Source organism: Protopterus annectens, chromosome 9.part0, assembly GCF_019279795.1.
Source record: "Protopterus annectens isolate FY-2018-M chromosome 9.part0, PAN1.0, whole genome shotgun sequence".
Taxonomy (NCBI): Eukaryota; Metazoa; Chordata; order Ceratodontiformes; family Protopteridae; genus Protopterus; species Protopterus annectens.
Window position 1 is genome coordinate 705,065,053 of NC_056743.1, and position 25,812 is coordinate 705,090,864.

A 25,812-nucleotide genomic window follows, 5' to 3' on the forward strand; every position below is an offset into this window, starting at 1 on the left:
TACAAATCAGAGTCAATTAAACCCTGCATCAAATTGTCATCCAATATTATATCAATTTGTCTGTAGGATATATTTATCTCATTTCTCGAGACCCTATTGTAGTTGGTCTCGTTGTCCAAAATATCCATCATTTTTGTAGTATAATCCCATTGGTCCATAAGCACGACACCCCCACCCTTGTCTGGTTTCATGACTCTGATTTTATCATTGCCACTAAGCTCCTTTAATAATTTAAATTCAACATCTGTTAAGTTACTTCCCATGTGCTTTTTGAATTGATAGGAAGTACGAATCCTATTAGTTACACATTTTTCAAAGTTCAAAATTTCATTATGTAAAGGGGGATTAAATATACTTGTTCTCTTAAGTGTTCTGTCTTCATTTAAACCACTCCTATCCTTAAATATGTGCATAAAATTCAATTTTCTAGTAAATAATTTGATGTCCAATAAAATATTTTCAATATTCGGAATTTTCATGGATACAAAGGTAAAACCTTTGATAAATAGATTGAAGTATTCATCATTAATTTGTAAATCAGTATAGTTAAAATATTAAAATTCTTACTGGTTAAAATAATTATGTTGTTCTGTCTTGCTACATCTAAATTTATCTCAGTTTCTATTTCATAAACCGTATCTTTGCATATTAGCCCTACATTTGTTGTCTGTTGGACCTCCCCCCATGTTGGGTGTTGCTGTTCCCCATCGCCTGCGCATAAGTGGGCTGTCGAACCCGATCCCGTAATCTCTCCAATCTCCTGGGTTCCTCTAATTCTAAAGGGATTTCATGTTCTTGATGGTGGTTAACAATATCCACTCCATCAGTGTAATGTAGCTCACCCCCATGCAGATCACCCTCAAAAGGTCCGTGCTGTTGTTGGTCCCCTTCACAATAAACTTGCCCAAATCCTCTCCTTTTGTCACTACCATAAGATTGTGGGTGATATTTACTATAGTATCTGTCCTTCCAACTTCTTCTGTTGTTAACCATGTTATTATATTTATTAGGTCTATTATAATTACTGTCCTTACTAGAAAAAGCACTACATGCTATACTGTTTTAATATTCAATCAAGTCCCTTTCCAACTTCAACTGTTTTCTAACAATATTAGTGTTAGTAGCATGGTCAACATCCTGTAATACTCTCAAATAAACATGTTTGTGTTCATTGACTGAAAATAAAAGATCAGAACTAATACGTTCATACAAAACATCAATTTCATTTTTAAGATGTTCCATCGTTTTAATGTTCCATTTGATCATTTCTTTCAAAATCGCCAAACCACAGTTGTTTAAAATGTCACTAATAGTTTTAAAAAAATCTTTGTCATCTTTAGCGTTATTAGGAAATTGTTTTAGCCTTAACCCCTTAGGTACAATTCTCTCATCCACACATTTCTCAAAGTACCAGTTCTCTATACCCAAAGCTTTGTATTTGTTTAATTTAATTTTGAAAGTCTTACACAAGTCCTTGTAAGTAGTATTTCCGCCATTCTTGTTCCTGGTGTCTCGGTGGTTGAGGTTGAAGGAATGGTTAAACCAAGTCTGGAAGTCCAAATTTTTGTATTTATCTGGTATCTCCTGCTGTTCGAAATCACTAGTACCATTAATTCCATTTTGTGAAACTGCATTAACGGACCTGCATCGGTGGTCAGATATCTGCTCCCTAAGTCCTCGTTCTCCTCCAGCATCTGACATCATCACATTCGCGCCTATCCACTTGGGACTACTCTGTGTGCACGGAATAACAGTATCAGACCCGTTTCGTGTAGAATCAGCTTGAGAATGGGTTTGGATAATCCTAATAAGCTCAGATAAAAGGCTGTTACTGTCCATTCTGAGGCTCCTCATTTCCGATTCGCAAACCACAAAAGACAAAAATCACTAGTAACCAAGTATTCACCACAAAAGTCCAAACAAGGTGATCCGGTAAACAATAAAGGAGACCTTCAGTGATTCACAGGATACTGTCGTTGATTCACCCAAAAATGTATTTAAATCCACAGAGTAGTAAAAACTGCTAGAAACAAAAAACCACTAGAGATAAAAAATCATGGCTTGAGCGCTTTCGTCTCCAATCGGAGACTTCATCAGAATCCATGAGATAAATCAGACCACAACTTTTATACAAAATATACTAATAAATCAATATATGTTGGGCTTAAATAATCACCCATCTTAAAGGGCCAATGTGATGTTAATTCTTTAATTACATAAACAATGCAAAAAATCACGTACTAAAAACATCTTGGTGAAAACAAACAACAATGTTGTTGAAATACTAAATAGTGCATAAAATACATAGTGGTAAATAAAGTAAAAAACTGTGTATTTACATTTATACGCTAAAAACAATGTGTAACAATATTTTATGTAAGCAGTAAATGTGTATAAATAAATGAATGATTAAATGCATAAATAAATAAGAACATCAAACTGTTACCTAAACCCAAATATATTTTACTAGAATTAATGAATTGCTTTAAATCCACAATAATTTAATATATAAATAAAATGTTAAAATATTAAAATATTGATTAAACCCATATGAATGTGTAAGTATATAAATAAATATATATATAAAAATGTATAAATATATAAATATATATTTGTGGGTATAAAAATATATAATAAAAATGTAGTATAGAAATTACAAATTTAAATAAATTTTTGGGTGAATCAACGACAGTATCCTGTGAATCACTGAAGGTCTCCTTTATTGTTTACCGGATCGCCTTGTTTGGAGATTTTATAGGATCATAGGAATTACAACGCAAATAAGTCAGAACATTTGTGTCTAGCCAATATCCATCATTAAGATGTACCTCTCACTTTCAGAATGGCAACACATGTCGGGACAGAGATGAATTTACAGATATCTGTCCACTCATGACAGCTCTTCTTGAAAGATGTAAGAATGACTTTTAGGTTCATAGGTTCGTAGGTTGGTACTAGGCTATCGGCCCTAGGGCCTATACAAGCCTAGCCATGACAATTCACTGGCTATTTCTTCCCACAGTATTTACTTCCCTGGACCCCTGTCTAGCAGGGCGACTGACGTGATCCCCGGGGTGAATTTCCTATCTCCCATCCAATCATCAAGGTTCCTTTTGAAGAGGGCCAAAGAGGTGCTCTGCTTGACATGTATGGGCAGTCTATTCCAGAGTCTGGGGAGTCTCTGGGTCAGGAACCTATCCCTCCAGCATGTTTTGTTCATTGTGATGACAAGGTTTAGATCCCTGGAGTGTGTGTCTCTGTGTGATTGGGATTTCTTTAAGTGTAGCATGTCCAACAGCTCTGGGTTTGACATGGCCTTGTATGCTAAACAGAGATCGCCGCTGAGTAGACGATATACGACAGAGTATAGGTGGAGACGGTCAGCATAGGGTATCTGCTTTAGGCCTGTGATTCTTTTAGTGAGGTATTTCTGCAGTCTTTCCAGTTGTTGCAGATGTCTTCAGAGGTACATACCAAACGGGACATTGTATTCTATAATGGGTCTAATGAGAGAGGAGTACAGTGGGACAATGACCTCCCTTTTTCCTGGATGAAAAGCCCTTGGTGATAAGGAGGGCCACATAGAAGGATTTCCTGACTGTTGTGGTGATGTGGTTATCAAAGGTGAGACCACTGTCCACCTGTGTCCCCAAGTCCAACAATCTGGTCCTGGAATTTGTGTTTGTTTGCAAAAGTCCATGAATCTCTGTGCCTGCACATTCAGTGTCACATATGATTCCCAGTTAATGGAAGGGTAATTAAAGGCACCCGTGAATATGGCATTGAGTTGGACATGAGTATCCCCAGTAAGCTTAAATATGTTTTGTGTTCCTAGGTCACACAGGGGGACCTGCAGCTTGGAAGGAAGTAGTGTGGGACTTTGCCTATGGTGATTTGAATGTGGAGAAACAAGTATATAGCCCTGCTTGACCAGCCCTGAGCCTATTTATTTTTGATGTAAATTAAGATACCTCCACCTTTAATCCCTGCTTGTGCAGTAGCTGGTCTAAATGCATGGAAGGTATTACAGCCTTGCACTGATGGATGCTATTTGCATGTCTCAATCATTGAACAGTCATCAGCATTCTCTAGGGTGCGGAGAGCTTGTAGGGAGTGAACTTCTCTTTAGACTCTTGGCACTGAGCAGTAACACTTTTAGATTTTCTTAGTTTTGATTTGCTATGTCAGAAGGATGGTCAAGTTGGCATTGCTTGAAAAAGACCCTACAGGGAGGGCAATCACGCAGCATTAGTCACTCCATTTGTTTTTGTAAACCTAAATTATCTGACTGAGGCAGACATACGGATATGATTTTTTTTTTGTGCTTTAACAGCCTGTTTCATATACCATACTATAGTTTCTAATACACTGCCCTACCTTCTCCAGCAAGATGTTATTTTCTTTCACTTATAATGAAATCACTTAGAATTATCACTTCCTCTTGGTATCGCTGGTCATAGTTTTACTACTTACCAGTGACTGTGTTCTTAGCATTCCTTTACAAGACAATGTAGTAAGTTGCCTTAACATGTAAAGACAATTTGTTCAAAAGACGGCGTAACCAATGGGTCACAAATCTGCACCTCCAATGTGTTTTATTTATGCACTGGTGGAGGTTAAAATCCATAGCTTGTGTTTGTGGAGATATTTGTCTTATGGAGGTACAAGAGATCCGGTGGGGTAGGGTCTTTGACAATATGTAATGTAATACTTAGTTCTCGCTGTAGCAGTTTTCCATCTTGCAGAGAAAGAATGATAACACTGTTTAGGAATATGCCTGGGCTTATTGTACACAGGTCAGAAAAGTATATGCCAGAAAAGAAAGTTTTTCCAGCACTAAGAATTGGCGTACTCCACTAAGTTACTTTCTTACTTTTTTGAAATGGTACCTGGCATCTTAAATATGTAAGTTCTGGCTTTCAACACATGTCCAAATTCAGTCCATCTAACCATATATGGGGGTATACCTTGACGTCTTTTGGCTTATTTACAATGCTAACATGCAGTACTGTCCAAAGGCTTTGGCCATATCCAGATATGTTGTATGTACTGAATGACTTCTGTCCAATGCCTCTGTGACCTTTTTGAAGAAATTTACTAAATTAAACAAACATTAAATGCACTTGACAAAATCGAATTGTTGTGGATCCAGTTGTTTACGGTTCTGAATATCAGTTTATGAAGTCAAACTTAATATATTCTATGTCCTTGCAAATTAGCCTAGTTAGGCTGAGGAGTCTATAGTTTCTAAAGTCTGCAGTAGGACTGCCTTTGTGAAGTGGCATTACAAGTGCTGTTTCCATAACTCAAGGACATAACCTGTAAGTGCTGGAAGGGTTTGGTGAGGACATATTTGGTGCTATTTAGTCATACATATTAATTGTATGGGGCCATGGAAGACATATTTTTTGTTTTTCACAGCACAGTCAGGACCTGCTTCATGGTGATCTTAGGAGGTATATAGAACGTGGTGATTGTCCAGAACTTCAATGACTGTTTCTGGTATAAAGTTAGCACTAAATCTGTCTTCAAGAAAGACAGCTATATTTTTAGGGTCAGCATGGGTAATGCCATTTAGGATTAGTTCAGAACACTGCTGGGTGTTACTTCTCAATTTCCTGATGTACAGTGGATATAAAAAGTGCACACACCCCTGTTAAAATGTCAGTTTTTTGTGATATAAAAACATGAGACCACAATAAAGGCATTGGTGCTCTCCTGGGGGGGTCTTATGTTTTTGGCCCCTCTGAAGTACTGTCTTAGTAATGGATGAGAAAAAATAGGTGGTTCTGTATTGTAATGAGCTGAAATGGCAGAGGCATGAATTTTAATTGATGAAAAGAAAGGCCCTTATCCAGCATCTCAGTTAAGTATTGCAAAATCTGAGGAATATTTGGAACAGTTGTATCAAAACCTTGTGCCTGGTTCCAAGCACAGAATCTCTTCCATTTGTCTGCATAAGATTTCCTGGTGCTAAGCCTTCTGGCCTCCAAAATAACATCCATCACTGCTTTAAAGAGAGGTGTACCTTGAGAGGCTACATTATTCGCCATGCTGCCAGGTTTAAGGTCTTGAGTTGGCTGTGCAGTACCTGACTGTCTTGTTGAGTCAATAAGTGGGAGATTTGAGGTAATGTCCAGGCTGGGCAGTGAGACAAGCTCTTTAGGATTGGGTACCAGTGCTGGCAGGGCCAGTCTGGGGCAATCAGTATCATTTTTGGTTTCTCTTGTCTGACCTTGAGGAGTACCTTGGGTAGGAGAGGCAGGGGAGGAAAAGCATATACTGTTAGATTTTTCCAGCTGAAAGATAGAGCATCCACTTTCCATGCTTTCTTGTGATAAGTCCTTGTGCAGAATCTTTGTAGTTGGTAGTTGTGAGGGGAGGCAAATAGGTCTATGCCCGGGCATCCCCAGGTCCTTGTTATCATGCTGAAGACTTGTGGATCCAATTTCCACTCGTGGGGATCCATTAGGTTTCCGCTTAGTTCATCTGCCAGAGTATTTTTCCTTCCTGGCAGGAATTGAGCTTGCAGATGTACTTGGTAAGACAAAGCTGTGTGCCATAAGTTCATGGCTAGCCTGCAGAGGGGGTAGGAATGTGTGCCTCCCTGCTTATATACCACATGACTGTAGTATTGTCTGTCTTTATTAGTAGCTGCCCTGGATGAAGTTGATCCTTGAAGGCTGTTCAGGCATTCTGAACAGCTAGCATCTCTTTTTGGTTGATATGTAGATGCATTTGACTTGCGGACCATGTGCCCTGAATACATCTTCCTGCCATACGGGCCCCCCAGGCGTAATCTGATGCATCTGTTGTCAATGTCTGCCTGGCTGTGGGTAAGGTGAATGGCTGTCCCGTGTTGTGGTGACAGGCTTTTGCCCACCATTGAAACTCCTGTTGCAGGCAGGGAATGAGTGTAATTATTGTTTCCAGGCTGTGGCAATGTTGAGTCCAAACACTTTTTAGATACCATTGAAGTTTCCTCATATGCAGTCTTGCATATGGAATTAGCAGAATGCAGGATGCCATGAAACCCAAGGCCTGCAGAATTTTTCTTGCAGATAACTGGGTCTTTGTTGCCAACATTTTGAAATAAGTAGTCAGTTGTCTGTGTTTGTCTGGCGTGAGATAAGCTATCTAGGTAGTTGTATTTAAGCTTGCACCAAAGAATATTATCTCTTGAGAGGGTACGAGTTTTGATTTCTTTTCATTTACTGTGTACCCTAGACTTGTCAGTAATCTTTTCACAAATGCCAGATGCTGCAGTCGTCCAAGTAAGGATATATTTGTATTTTTCTTTGTCTGCAAAATGCAATTACTGGTGCCAGGCACTTTGTGAAGACCCTGGGCGCAGTAGATAAGCCAAAGGGCAGTGCAAAGAATTGGTAGTGCATTGAGCCAGCTTTGAATCTGAAGTATCTTCTGCATGTTTGTCTGATTGGGACATGCAGGTATGCCTCTTTTAGATCTAAAGTCATAAGCCAAGCCTTCTTGCCCAACATGGGCAGAAGCTGCTGTAGAGTCAACATTTTGAATTTTGGAATATCCAGATATGCCTTTAGAATAGAAAGGTCCAGTATTGGTCTCCAGGCTTTGTCTTTTCTGGGTACCAAGAACAGTCTTGAATAGAATCCATGACCCTGCTCTTGTTCTGGTACTTGTTGAATGGCCCTCATGTCCATGAGGGATGAAACTTGTTTTTGTGCCTCTGCCCACTGATTGCGTGGCAGGTCTGGCATACCGTTTTGCCTTGGCAGGGTGTGAAAGTGGAACCTGTAGCCTTGTGAAACTATATTTAGAACCCATTTGTCCTGGGTGATCATGATCCAATTTTGTGGAAAAAGTGCTAGCTTTCCCCCCAACGGGGCTGTCAAAAGATAAGTGCTTGGTGCTGGAAGTGGAAAGTCATTGAGACTGTTTCCTGAATGGCTGTGATTTTTCCTCTCCGCTCTTGGATGTAGAAGGACCCCATTGTTTAGGCCTGTATGAGCCATGGGGTTGTGATCTGCCTCTGGGGCGTCTGTATCTGCCCCTTTGTGGTCTATCTGACACTGGAAAGGACCAATTTTTTTTGTAGGAGGCCAGTTCCTGCTAAATCTGCGAGGCTGTACCTGCAAGAAATCCCTGACTGTTTGCATAGATTTTGCCTTGTCCTCCATTTTCTTCAACACCTCTTCTGCTTTAGCACCAAATAAAGTATCATGCTGTAATGGAGCATCTAATAGTTTTGCTTTAACATGATCTGGCAAATTTTGTTCCTTTAACCAAGCATGCCTCCTAATGACAGAACCTGTAACTGTGGCCCTGCAGGAGGCCTCAAGAGAATCAACACCACATTGCAAAGTATGTTTTCCAACTTGTTCAGCTGCATGCAATAAATCCTGCATTTCTTTATTGTCTGCACATTCTGTATTTGCTGGCATTTTCTGTTTAAGCAAAGATATAAGATATTGCTGATACTTAAGCATATGAAATTGGCAATTTAAAGCTCTTACAGCCAAGGTAGCAGAGGTATAAATCTTTTTGCCCCATCTGTCTAGGGCCCTTGAATCCCTATCAGAGGGGACAGGGTTTTTTGCAGTAGAAGCCTTGACCCCTTTGGGACCCTGAGAGATGGTTTCTGGGTCAGCTGCAGGGTTCTTATAGAGAAATTTATGTGAATCAGGAACCCTGTAGTATCTGTCTGGCTTAACAGGGGCTGGTGGTAAAGAGTCTGGAGAAAAACTGGACTCTGTAAATACATCATCTACAATGTCTAAAACAGACGGGATAGCGAGAGGCCTGTGCTGGGGCAATAAAAGGAAGTCTCTGAGCCTTTTCTTGGATTCTGAGTAATCTTGGCTCTCCCAGTGGAAATGCTCCCTCATAGTATGCAATGTTTCACCAAAAGAATAATCCTCAGGAGGAGAAGCTGAAGGGATAGATTCTTCAGCATCAGAATCCTCATAGGGAGGAATGGAGTAATCCTGTTCAAAGGAGGAATCAGAAGAAATGGAAACCTGGTCTGAAGAGTCATATTCTAACTCTTGCCTATGCCTCTTTTCAGGAGGGGGATTGGAACCCCTGATCAAAGTAATAAGGTCTTCGGCCATTTTAAGCATCTGTCTTTTAGGCATGGAGGCCTGTCCAGGTGAATGCTGTACTTGTTTCTTTGTCTTTAGAACTGCTTTAGTCTGTCTTTGTAGCTGAAGTAGGTTTCACATATAATTGTGTAGGCCTAAAAACACAATCAGAAGCAGATGCCTGCTCAGCGGCTCCAGACCTATCTCAGGGAATAGTTTCCGAGTGTCCAACACCTTGGGTTTCCAGAGGCCCAGTCGGCTCCACGTGGGAGTCGGAAGCAGCCTGTGGCTCTGAGGTAGCAGGCGTCAGGGGCTGCGAAAGCGCCTCACTGAGACCCAGCGAACTGGCGACAGGCTTAGAAAAAGCCTCATCGTCGGTTTTGGATCTCGGACGCCTGTCCTTTTCTTTTTCCTTTCATTTTTTGTAAATTCCGGTAGTTGGCTGATCCCACGGCATTATATAATTAAATCTTCTGCCAAAGTAATGAAATGCAAAATCGTTCCGACGCTTAATAGTGCGTTGGTTAAATCTAGCACAGAACCGACAACTAGCGACGTTATGGTCAGGGCCTAGGCAAGAAATACAGTAAGAATGAAAATCCTTATGAGGTATTTGCTTCCCACAGGAAATACAGTTATTAACGTTTTCTGACAACTGTCTGGAGCAAGAAAAAAGTTTCCCCAACGGGGTACTTAGCTTTAATGAAGACTTCGGATCTGAAATTCGAATTTGAAAACCTCAGGAGTCGGCCGACCAGCACTTGCAAACTGCTTTTGCTTCGGGCACCGCGCAGCAAGAAAGACTGAAGAAAATGGCGTTGGCTGCATCTTTTATACCCCTGGCGCACTGACGTCAGGGAGGAGGCGACAGCAACCGACGCTGGATCTAGACTTTGGAATTTAGGCCGACTGAGGGTAGTCTGCCAGCAGAATAACCCAATTGTAATGACTGCAACAGTGAAACGCAATGAACATCTTCATGGTAAGAACATAAAACTGATTCCCTTCCAAAATAAATGGTTGGAATGGTGAATCTTACATTAAAAATATAAGAAGTTTAATGTTTTATTGGAAAAAAGAAAAGAGAATATGCTACTATGATGAAAATACTGCATAAGCTACTGGGTGTAGGCAATGTTGGCTGTGTAATAAAGGTGAGTGAGAATTATGAAGAAAACAAGAAAACAAAAACTTACTGCTAAACAGCAATAAAGGATTGAAAAGAAAAAGTATTACCCTCTTTGGGGGGAAAATATGACAAAGGAAGAATCAGTATTTGAAGAAGTGGTTCAGGAAAAGAGAATAAATAAAAAGGCAATTTGAAATAATGAGAGCTGTAAAATAATATGGAGTAAAGCTATATGAGAAAGTAATAGTACAGAAAGCAAACGGAATGGTAAAACCTATGAACCTTAAAAAAACATAAGTGAGGAGGCTAATGATATTAATACAGAAACTTACTATTCAAGAGCTCAGTGACCGACTAAAAAGGTAAAGGAGAGCTGTATACCAGGATTAGATGGTACAGATATCATTTTGTTAGAAAATGAATCCTGGAAAGAGCTGTCCTGTATAATATTGATTTATTCGTTCAACTTTTGACAGAGTTATTTACTTTTATTGTTTCTATGACAGCAGGTAGCAGCTAATCATTGCGAGTGTATTCTCATGAGAGTTAGTGTTTAAAGGAAGTTAAGGGCCCTGGAAGCATGGCAATTTCAAAATATTATGCTCTAAGGTATTATAACTTGATACACATATATATATATATATATATATATATATATATATATATATATATATATGTATTTAAGAAATTCAGGTGTTACTCTATGTATGATGATGTTATATCAATTGGAACCTGTGCAGCATATAATAATGTGGTGTTAGAAGACTTGCGCATGCCTTAAAGTTTGCACTAAGTAGATGTCATCTAACATGTATAATATATCTGAATGTATGCTGCTACATATTCAAGTATTTTAAGGTTTTTGTTGTGTTGCATCTTCAGAACTTCAGAAAGGCTTCCATAGAGTGTAATGTTTTTTAATAATTGTGATTTTGATGCCTAAAGTTTCATGTCAAATAATAGCACTTGTAAGCTTGAAGTGATGGCTTTAACGCACTCAGCTTTCTTTAATAAGATTAATTAACAGTAATTGGCTGCAGGATGTGATTGGATATGATGTATTTTAAAAGGAGAGCTGTTTGATAGTATTTTCTTTATGTCTGATGAAGAGTAGTAGCACTATGCAAAAGCGCTTACATTTATTATTTTATTTGTTTCAATAATTTTTTTTGTTTTTATGCATGCTCGCCCTCTGTCTCTCTGAATTTGTCGGAATATTTCTGTGGCATGAGGCTTGGACTTTATCTGGTGCAGTAGTTTTGTTTTTGCTGTTTATTACATAGGAGGAATGTTTACATTTTTGAGAAGTACAGAGAAGGAAATATTACAGACTGTGTTTATGACATTTGGGGATTAAGACTTAATTATATATCACTTCTCTCTTAATAGGGTTAAGTGTAGAAGGGTAGTGATAAATCCAGGGGCTCAATTCCAAAGACTTGCTCTCAGTGTAAGTGACCCGAACACCCACTCTCTGTGTAAGTGACCACTTACACTGACAGCAGGTGTTCTGGAATCTGGACCCCATAGCAGCTTGTTTACAGATAAGCCTTACATAAAAGTAAGTCACTTAAAAACATTAGCTCTTTCCTCACTGTAGTGCAATCTCGGAGTTTGTATACATAATTAGCAGGGAATGTGGGGGGCGCAGCCCCTCATAAGAGTGGAATTTGATGAACAGCATTTACAGTGAAATGGCATTCGAAGTGAGTTTTCAATGGTTTTATATAGACCCAAATTAAGAAGGTTAAACACAGAGATCTATTGGAATATCAAAAAATGAATTCTATGAGAGTACATCGCTGAATCTCTTGGTTGACATTCATAAAAATTGACCTCAAAGATCAAAATCCAATCCAAAAAAAAAAAAGCCAATGAACAAATGTTTAACCCCCTTCTGTGCCCCTACATCCTCTACTACTTAAATATACCAACTCAGAGATAGCACAACAGTCAGGAAGGGCAAATTCCCACTAACCACTGTATTGCAATCCCCCTAAAGTAAATGTCATTTTTCCATACAATCCAATTTTGATACAAAACAGCAACTAACAGTGTTTGATATGCTGAACATTTGACTAAAGAGAAGAAACCCACCAAAAAGATATATGAATGGAAAATTAATATGTAGTAGTAAGTCAAGACAGAAAAACATATTATGAAATAATGAGAAAATATTATTGTGTAGCTCCATGGATGCTCTACCAGTAGAAACACAGCCAGTCATTAAAAGGGAGGGAAAGATATTATAAAGTCATGCATAAAACACTGTTGTCATAAGGGTTTAAAGAAGAAATGATAGAACTTATTCTTTTACAATGTTACAGGGTTAAGTTAAAAAGAACAGAAAGATTGCAAATATTAAGACAAATGGAATCAATAAATATGAATAACATTCTATGTGAATTTTATCAAGGGAAAATGTAGAAGGAAGTGGTAGATTAGGTAAAAGTTTTATTTACAGTACTTGTAAATATTTGAGAAGAAAGAACCAAAGAAGTGTTATTTAATAAAAAATGGGAAGAAGTTGAAATGATCAAGAATAAGATTTTGTCCAAGGCAAAAATTGTGTGTGTGTGTGTGTGTGTGTGTGTGTGTGTGTGTGTGTGTGTGTGTGTGTGTGTGTGTGTGTGTGTGTGTGTGTGTGTGTGTGTGTGTGGTGTGTTAATTTGGTATTTTGTTAAATGATTATGATGTGGTACTTGAATGAACAGTTATGTAATGAATATTACTTTTTAAGCTGTGTTGCAGGTTGTTTTTTAAAGAAACGCATTTAGTCTTTTCAGTAAGTGTAGTGGGATTTTTAGCACCCAGCAGATATATCACCAACTCAGGCAGATGGGGCCGCTGTTTAAACAACTCATTTGAAGGATGCTGCACGGTAGTTTCAGTAATAGAAAATTAATCCAATCGCCTAGGTGGGAATAGAACTCACAGCCTTCTGCTTTCCCAGTTCCAAAGCAGACAGAGTGCTACTTTTTGTGCCACCAAGACTAAAAATAACAGTATTACATGAAAACACTCTCCAGTCACTTTCTCCTTTTCCAATTATTCTTCCATTTCATCAAGCATGCAGAGTTACCTGGATTTGCACCCCTGCATATTCAGTTTTTCTTAATTTACAAAATGAGTATACTGTCAATTATTTTAACTTGACCACTGCTTCTTTAGCAAAAGTCAGCACTGCCTCTGCAAAAATACATTCAATACAGGTGAGAAGGTCAACCTATTTATTTCTAATTGTTGTGTAACCTGTGTCTCTTTTACTTCTTAATAGCATCCACTAACTGCAATTTATATAGAAAAGTTATATCTAAGTAATCATAATCCTTGTGTACCATCTAACCCACTACAGTAAATGTTTTCCCTGGCTGCTATACTTGCATTCACACCTGCACCTTCTCATCAATCATCACAAAAAGCAGCAACGCTACTCCTAAGTTTATCACATGACCTTGTTAATATAGTAAATGGCAACCCAAAACATGTCATTTCCCAGAGGTTATTTTAAGAAGCCTGTTAAATGAAGTGAGATCGTAGTCTTGACAAACTCTAGTCCCTCTTCTCTTTTAAACATTCCAATTAATCCTTTTTCTATGAGCCATTTAATTCTTCCATTATGTTTCACACTTCAACCACCTATTGCTTATTCTGCACAACAACAACCTGTTACTGATGAAGAAACTCAAATATCATTAATTCCAAGTACATGTGATGATATTTATATCCAAAAAGTACTGACACAGGCCACAAGCCAGACTTCAGCACAGCTCTTAATTCTCACCAATGATCAAGGTTTTCTGTAGGGTTTCCAATTTTCTGCCAGCAATTGAACCTCAAGCCCTTCACATTTCATAATTTTACTCATTCACACCGAATAACCGTATTTAATCACAAAAGAACTATCTTTAATATACACAGCAAACAGGGGAGAGACAACCATTCCAACACGAGACTTTCTCCTGATAACTGGTACTTTAGAGGTTCTTCTTCCTAATTTCAGTAACACAAAGTGTGTCCAATTGTTCAGAGTCCCAAATGCATGTGAAAAATCCCTGTACTCCACAATGCTGACCGTTTCCTTCTCTAAGACTGCCCTGGTCTGCTGATAAGCTTTGCTTCCTTCTGTTCTTGCTTCATTTTAAGTCTTTTCCTCATCTTGTTCCTACACCTCTCATCCTATTGTGGGTCTTCCTCTTTTCACTGACTGTCTCATTTATGGTAGGGGCAAAAGCTGTTGGGTGGTGCAGGGTGACTTTACATTCAGAAATATTTTGGCATCAGCAAACTGAGTGTTTCTCTTTTTTATATATAACTATTCTTATGTAATACTTCCTACTTTTGCCAAACAATGTATTCTCTAAGAGAAAAAAAGATGCCTTGTACAGCTGCTGTCAAGATGCAACTAATGTGGTAATGGAGAAGGCTGTATTTTCTGCTGCCCTTCTAAACTGTAATCTTTAGCCTCCTAATTACCAGTATAACTCTGTTCATTTAAAAAACTCAAAAATGCTCAAGGGCAGGCACTGGTTATTCTATTGATAGCTTTTTATCACTAGTAGGTGTTGGGAATGCCAAACGATTAGCATTCACCTAAGCTGACGTCAAAAACTGCAATACAATTCAATCATCTTTAACACAAACACATACACAGCATCATATGAAGTGAAATTATCTATTTCACAGAACACTCACCTAACGTGTTTGCCTTCTCTGGTACTCACTCTGCCTCATCCCTTTAATAACAAGCAGGGTTCCAATGAGTATTCCAAGTACTCCTACTGCTAGTCCTAAAGCGCAAACAACCGTCTCTGTTGTCTCAGTCTCTGGTGAAGGTATTTCACCCTCTAGGGAGGAAAAAAAAAAGATTACAGAGATAAACATAAAATGTGAATTCTGTTCAACAATATATTTTAATCCAAATGGTAATTACTATGAAATGCAAATGGGTGAAGCAATTTCATTGACACACCAAGACTATATTAGAAATGTATATATTGAAGTTCTTTAGTACATAAAATACCATAAATAAATAAATAAATAAATAAATAAATAAATGTATTCTTACTTAATGAAATGTCTTATCTTCCTGCCCATTTAAACAGTCATATTCCATTAAAATATCCACAAATGCAACTGACAGACTGATTTTTAGTCATCTTATATAGTTCTGTAGAGAAAGTCTGCATTTAAAATAAGACTATGCTTACAGTTTTACTGGGTGTGAATCATAGTTATAACAGATTGTTTTTCAGAACGCATCTATACAGGAAAACAGTTCAGATAAATAAACATGTTAATATTATTTAGACGTTTTATACTTACTACAACTTCTGTTACACATCTAGAATGCAAATAATATGAAACAGACTGCATTAAGTCAATGATGCTCAAAGTGTTAAATGTCACCTTTTTCTACACCCTCTAAAATTACTAAACTGTGCAAATATACAACAGTATTGTACTTGCAGTGATAAAGTACAGTTTTGTACCTACCATAAATGTAGATGTTCGAGTGTATACACTGCTGCAGTCATTACACTTGGGTTATCTGCCGTCAGGCGGTCCCGCAGTCGGCCAGAGTTCCAAAGTCTTGGTCCGGCGTAGGTTGTCATCACTTCTTCCCTGACATCAGAGCTCGGCCATTTTCTTCAGTTTTTCTTGCCCCAGATGTCAGGTGCCCCCAAATAGGAAGGCAATACATATTGCTAATAACACATGCATAAAAATATGAAACAAAACCTTAGCTACAAGCAAATACATCACATAGGTTGAGAAAGATAGAAAGGTATATATATATATATATATATATATATATATATAAGTCCCAGCTAATAAAGAGGGGTTGGAGGGTGGGTAACCTGGACTGCAGCAGTGTATACACTCGAACATCTACATTTATGGTAGGTACAAAACTGTACTATGTTCATCGTGTTACACTGCTGCAGTCATTACACTTGGGTTGAATCCCAAAGCTGAGGTAGGGTGGCTGGGTCTATATAGGATTAGGAGCGGCTATGAGCCCCTGTAGAACTGCAGTGGCAAAGCCAGCTCTGGATTTGGAGTATGCAGGTAAGTGGTAAAGCTTGGTAAAGGTGTGCACTGAGCTCCAAGTTGCAGCTTCCAAAATATCCTTTGTTGGTACTCCTCTAAGAAAGGCTGCTGAAGTGGCTGTTGCCCTGGTAGAATGAGGCCTAATGTTACTAGGCACAGTTTTTCCATGTTGTGTGTAGCAGAAACGGATACAATGTCCTATCCACTTTGAAATGGTCTGTTTTGAAATAGCCTTTTCCTGTGATCCAGCAGCATATGATACAAACAGTTGCTCAGTTTTTCTGAAAGCCTTTGTTTTGTCCAAGTAGTAACGTAACTGTCTGTGGATGTAAGAAGTCTCTCCCCTATATTCTGGGGATTTGGATAAAAAGTGGGCAAGTGAATAGTTTGGTTAAGAGCCACACTAGATACCACCTTTGGCATAAAGGTAGGGTTTGTTCTTAAGGAAACCCTGTCTTGATGGAAAATGATGAAAGGTTCCACTGCCATTAATGCTTGTAACTCAGAGACTCTCCGTGCTGAAGTTATTGCCAGCAGAAAAGCAGTCTTCCATGACAAAAATTTTAAATCTGCTGAAATGGCTGGCTCAAAAGGTGGTAGAGTAAGTTTTTCCAAAACAAAGTTGAGGTCCCAAGTTGCTGTTGGTGCTCTCCGGGGTGGTCTTATGTTTTTAGCCCCTCTGAGGTATTGTCTTAGTAAAGGATGTGAAAAAATAGGAGGATCCGTGTTGTAATGAGCTAAAATAGCTGAAGCGTGGATCTTAACAGATGAGAAGGAAAGGCCTTTGTCCAGCATCTCAGTTAAGTATTGTAATATCTGAGGAATATTTGGGACAAGAGGGTTTAGGCCTTGCACCTGGTTCCAGGCACAGAATCTTTTCCATTTTTCTGAATATGATTTCCTGGTGCTGGGCCTCCTGGCTTCCAAAATTACATCCATAACAGCTTTAGAGAATGCTGTTGACTGTTTGGTTAAGTAATCTGCCACACAGCCAGATTTAAGGTTTTGAGCTGGCTGTGTAGGATCTGATTGTTTTGCTGAGTCAGATGAGGTATTTGAGGTAAAATCCATGCTGGGCCTTGAGCCATGTTCTTTAATATTGGGTACCAGTGCTGTCGTGGCCAGTCCGGAGCAATGAGGATCATTTGTGGCCTCTCTAGTCTGGCTTTCAGTAGTACCTTTGCTAGGAGAGGCAGTGGTGGAAAGGCATAAACTTTTAGTGCTTTCCAACTGAATGATAGGGAGTCCACTTTCCATGCTTATGTGTGGTATGTCCTTGTACAAAACGTCTGTAATTGGTAGTTCAGAGGGGAGGCAAAAAGTTCTATATCTGGGCTCCCCCATTTCTGAGTTATCATGAATACTTGTGGATTTAGTTTCCACTCGTGAGGATCCATCATATTTCTGCTTAAGTCGTCTGCCAGTGTATTTTTCTTTCCTGGCAGGAATTGTGCTTGCAGTTGAACTTGATAGGTCAGTGCTGTATTCCACAAAGTCATTGCTTGTCTGCATAGGGGGTAGGAATGTGTGTCCCCTTGCTTGTTTATGTACCACATCACTGTGGTGTTGTCCGTCTTAAGTAGCAATTGTCCTGGCTGTAGAAGGTCCTTGAAAGCTGTCACGGCATTTTGTGCAGCCAGCATCTCTTTTTGACTGATGTGTAGATGCATTTGGTCTGTGTTCAACTTGCCCTGAATACATTGTCCTGCCATGTGTGCTCCCCAGGCGTAATCCGATGCATCTGTTGTTATTGTCTGCCTGGCTGTGGGTAAAGTAAAAGAGCTATCCCTTGTTGTGGTGACATGCCTGTGCCCACCATTGAAACTCCTGTTGAAGGCAGGGAATGCGTGGTATTATTGTTTCCAAACTGTGACTGTGCTGAGTCCATATGCTTTTCAGATACCATTGTAACTTCCTCATATGCAGTCTGGCATATGGAATTAGTAGCATGCAAGATGCCATGGAATCCCAAGGCCTGCAGAATTTTTCTTGCAGGGAGTTGGGTTTTTGTTGCCATCATTTGAACGTATTGAGTCAGTTGTCCTTGTCCTTGTTTGTCTGGCATGAGATAAGCCATCTGGGCCGTTGTATTTAAGCTGGCACCCAGGAATATTATCTCTTGTGAGGGCACTAGTTTTGACTTCTTTTCGTTTATGTGTACCCTGGGCAACTTAACAATCTTTTTACAAATGCCAGATGCTTTAGAAGAATGTCCTTGCTTTCTGCTTGAATGAGGCAGTCGTCCAAATATGGGTATATTTGAATTCCCCTTTGTCTGCAAAATGCAATTACTGGTGCCAGGCATTTTGTGAATACCCTGGGCGCAGTAGATAAGCCAAAGGGCAGTGCAAAGAATTGGTAATGCGGTTAACCTGCTAAGACTCTGAAGTATCTTCTGCAATTTTGTCTGATAGGGACATGTAGGTATGCCTCCTTGAGGTCCAACGTGACTAGCCAAGCCTTCTTGCCCAGCATGGGAAAAAGCTGCTGTAGTGTCAACATTTTGAATTTGGGAACTTCCAGATAAGTATTTAGAGTAGAAAGATCCAGAATGGGCCTCCAGGCTTTGTCCTTTCTTGTAACCAGAAAAAGTATTGAGTAAAATCCTTGTCCTTGCTCTTGTGTTGGTACCTCTTGAATAGCTCTCATGTCCATGAGTGCTGTAATTTGTTTTTCAGCCTCTGCCCATTGATTTGGTGGCAGATTTGGCATTCCTCTTAGCCTTGGTAAAGTGTGGAAATGGATCCTGTAACCTTGAGATACAACATTTAGAACCCATTTATCTTGGGTGATCACATGCCAATTGTGTCCAAAAAGTTTTAGTTTTCCTCCCAAGGGAGCTGCCAAGAGAGAGAGGCTTGGCAACTGGAGTTGGAAGTCATTGGGATTGTTTTCTGAAAGATTGTGGCCTGTCTTCGCTTCCTTTCTGGGTTGAAGCACCCCATTGGCGGGGCTTGTAAGAACCTTGTGCCTGACCTCTGCCCCTTGGGCGCCTGTATCTGCCCCCTTTGAGGTCTGTCTGTAGTTGGAAAGGACCAATTTTTTGTTGGCCAGTTTCTGCTAAAATGAGGGGGCTGAACCTGTAAGAAATTCTTGACCGTTTGCATAGATTTTGTCTTATCTTCCATTTTCTTTAATACTTCTTCTGCTTTGACTCCAAATAAAACATCCTGCTATAAAGGTGCATCCAATAATTTTGCTTTAACATGATCAGGTAAACTTTGTTCTTTTAACCAAGCATGCCTACGGATGACAGACCCTGTAACTGCTGCTCTACAATAGGCTTCTAAAGAATCAAATCCACATTGAAAAGTATGTTTGCCCACTTGTTCTGCTGCATGCAATAAATCCTGCATTTCCTTATAATCAGGTATCTCTGAATTTGGAAGCATTTTTTATTTTAACTGAGACATCAAGTATTGCTGATATTTCAGCATGTGAAATTGGCAATTTAAGGCCCTCATTGCTAGAGTGGCAGAAGTGTATATTTTCTTTCCCCATATGTCTAATGCTCTGGAATCCCTTTCAGAGGGAACTGGATTTTTAGCTGTAGAGGCCTTAACCCCCTTGGGACCATGGGAAATGGTTTCTGGGTCAGCAACAGGGCTTTTGTATAGAAATTTGTGAGAGTCAGGGACTCTGTAGTATCTGTCTGGTTTGGCTGGGACTGGAGGTAAAGAATCAGGATTTAAACTAGATTCTGAATAAACATCATCCACAATGTCTAGAACTGGTGGAATTGCAAGGGGTCTGTGTTGTGGCAGTAAAAGGAACTCTCGGAGCCTTTTCTTGGAATCCAAGTAATCCTGGCCCTCCCAATGAAAATGTTCTCTCATAGTATGTAAGGTTTCCCCAAAAGAGTAGTCCTCTGGAGGAGAGGCTGAAGGAATTGATTCTTCAGCATCAGAAACCTCATATGGGGGAAAAGAGTATTCCTGTTCTGCTGAGGAGTCCGAAGAAAAGGAGACCTGGTCAGATGAGTCAAAATCTTCATCCTGCCTAGGCCTTTTATCAGGAGGAGGATGGGAGCCCCTGATCAGAGTAATTAAGTCTTCAGCCATTTTGAGCATCTGTTTCTTAGGCATGGGGGCCTGTCCTGGTGAATGCTGTACAGGTTTCTTTACTTTTAATGGAGTTTTAGACTTAGCACAAGATTTAATAGTTAGTGTAGTCTGTTTGAATACACCTTCTGTAGCTGAGGGCTGTTCAAGTGCTCCGGCTCCCTCTGCAGGTATAGTCTCGGTAGGGCCTAAAGGTAAAGTATCCTGAGGCCCAGGCATCTCCGCGTGGTAGTCGGAGGCAGCCTATGTGTCTAAAGTGGCAGTCATCAGGGGCTGCACAGGCGCCTCTCTGAAAACCGGAGAACCGGCGACTGGCCTAGCAGAGGCCTTGTTGTCAGGTCTGGGTCTCGGTTGCCTGTCCTTATCTTTGTGCTTCTTATGAATTCCGGTCATCGGTTGCTCCGACAGCATGGTGTAATTAAATTTTCTACCAAAGTAATGTCGGGCAAAATCAAACCAACGTTTAATAGTGCATTTGTTAAACCTAGCACAAAACCGACAACCAGTGATGTGGTCTGGGCCTAGGCATGGAATACAGTAAGAGTGAAAATCCTTATTAGGTATTTGCTCCCCACAAGAAATACAATTATTAACTTTTACTGACATCGGTCTGAGGCAAGAAAAAGTTTCCCCAATGGGGTACTTAGCTTTATAGAAGACTTCGGTCTGAAATTCGGATTGAAAATCTCAGGAGTCGGCTGACCGGCACTTGCGAACTGCTTCTGCTTCGGGCACCGCGCAGCAAGAAAGACTGAAGAAAATGGCGTCAGCTGCATCTTATATACCCCTGGCGCTCTGACGTCAGGGAAGAAGCGACGACAACCGACGCCGGACCAAGACTTTGGAACTCTGGCCGACTGCGGGACCGCCTGACGGCAGATAACCCAAGTGTAATGACTGCAGCAGTGTAACACGATGAACATCTAGCTGTATGACAAAGTAAACACAAATTAACATCCATGTACCACAAAACTGTACTTTATCTGAAGTCCATTGCTGGGATTCTTAAACAGTGAGAACACTGTCCCCAGAACAGATATATATATATATATATATATATATATAGAGAGAGAGAGAGATACGCTGAACCCTGAAAGGACAAATGCTAGGAACCGATAAATTAATGGAGTTAAAGGCACACAGTGGCTACTGCAGCAGTGATCATTCAAACATCTACTGTTATGGTATGTTTACTTACATACATGTACTATTTTCTTTATACTCATCACTGTAGCCTAAGCTATATGGGTAGGTAACCTCAGCTTATAGATTTTGGGAGATGGAAGGGGAAGGGTCTAGGAGCCCCTAAAGAGTGTCCTTGCAAAGTCTGATCTAGAACTAGAGAAGGAATCAAGCTTGTAATGATTTGTAAATGTATGTACAGTTGATCAAGTTGCTGCTTCTAGAATAATTCTGGAATCCAACCGTATCCAAAAAGCCATAGATGAAGCCAAGGCCTTGGTAGAATGGGCCTTGACCCTGCCTAGATTAGTTTTGCTGTGGTGAGTATAACAAAAGGTTTTTACCAGGTTTAAGTCTGAGACACCCATTTACAGTCTGCTTTGATACAAAGTATAAAAAAGACCCACCAGAAATTTGGACTTGTCTTTTGTAAACAAAAAATTCTGTCACCCTCCCCCAAACACTCACTCACTCAGGCCCTACTCCTACCCTGCCTTCTTTATACTGCCTCTGTCCTTACTCATGTTCAAACATCTCTTATCACTAAACTAGAGCAAGCGTATAACAAAATTGCCAAATTTGCAGCCAGCGTTCCTTACAAATCTCACCACTGTCTTGCTCTTAAGTCACTCCAATGGCCAGAATTCTCCAAACAGCTACTTACACCCCAGCTACATATTGCACACTCTATCCTATATGAACCCTCATTCTGTCCCTCCATCTCCAATTTAGTCTCCTTCTATAACCCCCTAGTCACCTCCATACTGCCAGTAAACACCTCCTTCAGTTATACAAACCCAACAAAAACATTGGTAAGATCCTTTACAAATACTCTGTAGCCCATGCTTGGAACTCACTCCCTCTCAACATAAGAAGCATTCAGCATAAATACCTGTTTAAGAAAGAACTTAAACTTTTTCTCCTGAAGACTTGGTCATGCCCTTGTCAAACCCCCACTTGAAGTAGTCTCCTCTCTTCTCATCGTATCTGCTTTTCCCTATCAACTATTTTTCCTCCTTGTATTTGCCGTAGCAAACTGTATTCATACTGTACTCCTTAGTGTAATATTCTCTAAACCTTTTAATTGTTATGTGACCTATGCTATATACTGTTCTCAAATTTTGGAAATTGTAGTTTACTGCTATTTTACCTATGCATTGTACTGCTGTGCACAAATTTTTGACTTGTACTATATTTCTGTGACCCTACTTTAATAGTTTGTAAATATCATAATTAATTGTATTAGTTTTAGAGTTTTTCTCCTCGGGTCTCCACTGAAAATGGGCCCCTGGCTCAGCTGGACTAACCCAGTTAACAAATGTCAATAAATAAATTGAGACCATACATACCAAATCACATTCTTCTTCATTTTCTTCCAATAAATCAAGATGGTTCTCCTTTCCTTCCATAACCTTAAATACTCTTCACCTGGGATACCACAATTCATACATCCATATTTTCATCTGTTTCTCACCGAACACATATTTTAATGTAATACCTGCTTCATGCGGTGGTGGTGCTGCGGTAGCGTTGTCACCTCACAGTAAGACAATGTCCTGTTCGATTCTCAGTTCAAGCGTCTTCTGTGTGAAGACATGCATGAATGGGCGTACCTTCGTTGAAGGTTGTGCGTCAGGGCTGGCAACTCGGCACGTAAAAATCTACTGCCAATCATTAGCAGACCGGAGTTCCGCTGTGGCGACCCCTAACCGGGAAAAGCCAAAAGACACAACAACCTGCTTCATCACATATGGATCTTTCTTTACTCTAAAATAGGACAAAAAAGCTACTCTACTTTTCACTTCAGTATGTCAGATTCTATACTAAACTTCCACTGAACTTCTTTTCACAGTGTAAGACTCCATTTGTAGTAAATAAAATATTTTCACTTGAACATCATCACAATAAGGAGTCCAGGCACCCAATCCACCTTACTCCTTTTACAATAATATATCCCATGATACTCTGAGGCTTGCTAACATCTCAAAATCTATCATCACGTTTTTTATACCTTTCAAAAATTAGGTGAAACACCTTCTGGAGAAGCAGTCAGCAGAAAAAAATGTAGCGTCTAAAATCTTTGATCAAGGTCCAACCATACAATTCTCAGTTTGCTAAAATCAATTTTCAATATTGTTATTTTATCTCCTACACATTACACAGAATGTTGTGCAGACTTTCCTAACCCAATATCTTTATATTAAGTAATTACAATAAAATACTCAATTTATGACAACTTTTAGTTGGATCACAATTAACAGCTATTACAAGTGTCTTATTCTTGTTAATTTTATACTTGGAAAAATGGCCCAAAATTCTCCAAATGGACAAAAAGAATATATACATGCTTTTTATATTTATTAAAGTATTTAAGAACATCATCAGCAAATACAGATGCCTTCACCTCCTCACCTGCTATTTGATAACCTCTCAAGTTAAACTTTTTATCAGGACTAGCATTAATCAAATTAAGTAAAGAATCAGTGACAATGGAAAGTCTTGAAGGATGTTCTGTAACAACTTACATAGTAAGGAATGCCCTACAATCATCCTAAAATGCACTACAGAGGTAGAACAAGCTGACATGAAAAACGGACATAAGTAAACATGCAAGTTGTTGCTAATCCAAAAGCTAGCAATACTTCTGTTAAATAGCAACCACTCAACTCTTTCATAAGCCTTTTCTGCATCTACACTACTATATATTTTTTCAGGCTTCCTTGTGTAGCTTTCAGTAAGATACCCATTATCAGAATGCTTGCTGTCATAAATTTGCTAACCCCAGTGAGTAACATTGATCAATTACATTCAATTCCAGTATACATTTATTTAAATGTGCTGCAGCAATACTCACAAGTGACTTAGAACCATGATTAAGGATTAACATTGCTCTGTAAGAAGAAAAACTATGATCATTTTCTTCCTTTGTCAATCCCATTATTGCTTTCAAGACAAGTGTACAACATTGAGTATGATAAGCTCCAGAAGTTTTTTGTTTGTCTTTTCGGCTTTTCCCGGTTAGGGGTCGCCACAGCAGAACTCCAGTCCGCTAATGATTGGCAGTAGATTTTTATGGTGCCGAGTTGCCAGCCCAATGACCAACCTTCCGCGAAGGCACACCCATTTATGCATGTATTTTGGAGGCCACTTGAACGTGGGGAGGACATGCAGACTCCACACAGAAGGCGCACCAGCCGTGAATCGAACAGGAGAACCTCTTGCTGTGAGGCAACAATGCTACCGCTGTACCACCATGGCTTACATTTACCAAATGCAGAATTACTTCAACCTTACTTAATCTTCAAAGTTGTATGCAAAGACAATCGATTACTGGATTATTAACCAATTACTGACATTTCATCACCTGTCAAATTTCGTCCTTCATTACAGGGGGCATCAAGCAAGGCATTTGCTTGCTCTGCAATCATCTTCTGCAACTTGGCTGCTACTAAATAATCCTAAAAATCTGTCTTGTGCCCCTTACTAAGTTTCAGTAGGCTCAAATTAGTTTTTTTGGGTTTCTAATACCATGATGGTAATGGCCCCCATTCCTAAGTCAAAGTTCATGATTAAGTTCATGACGTTAGTACTGACTGTTTCAATCTCTGATGTTAGCCAAAAGTGGTGTTTGCAGCATTTGCGATATGCCCAGCATTGACTCCTTCTGCAATTCATATAGAGTTACATGGAGTGGTAGCAATATAAGCATGACTTTTCTTAATTTCTCTGTATAAAGTCCCTGATTGAACTCAAAACATCTTCACAATAAATAACTAGTCCCTGCCGAAAGCCTCAATCTTGTTATAATCTTTCATGTCCCCAATGCCCTTTGAAATTTTGGGACAGTTTTATAAAGTAAGTCAACTGCTTTTGGCTGTCCAGCTCAAAATAATTAATTATAAACTTAGACTTCTCAATTATGTGCAACTCAAAGACTGTACATTTTATACTGAAAATTATTTTACTACTTTAATTATTTTTCTATTTTTATATTCTATGTCTTTGCAGATTATTGAGGAGCATTTCTCCCTGGGTCTCCATTGAAAAAGGGCAATAGCTCAACTGGACTAACCTAGTCAACGAATGTCAAATAAATAAATCAATACATACATTAGAATCTTTCAGTGATTCCTAAAAAAGTCATTAATTCCTACAAAGAATACCGTCTCACCTTTTCTGTGTCACTCTTAGTAGTGCTGCCAGTATTAAACTTATTCTTTAAAAAAATTTCTATTGATTCCTTTAATCTCTATGTTCTACTTTTGAAGATGCATAGACAATTGCTTTATTTTTCACTTCACATCCTGCTTTATCTTTCCTCACC

General features: G+C 39.3%; 1 protein-coding gene across 1 annotated transcript in view; it reads right to left on the minus strand.

Annotated features, from left to right (window-relative positions):
- LOC122811472 (H-2 class II histocompatibility antigen, A-Q alpha chain-like) overlaps nucleotides 1-25,812 on the minus strand; it is a gene marked incomplete in the record, with an annotated part of 279,772 nt that overhangs the window by 12,895 nt on the left and 241,065 nt on the right. The window contains 1 exon segment of the mRNA XM_044083335.1: nucleotides 14,887-15,038. Within this exon segment, the coding sequence (XP_043939270.1) occupies nucleotides 14,887-15,038 (152 nt within the window).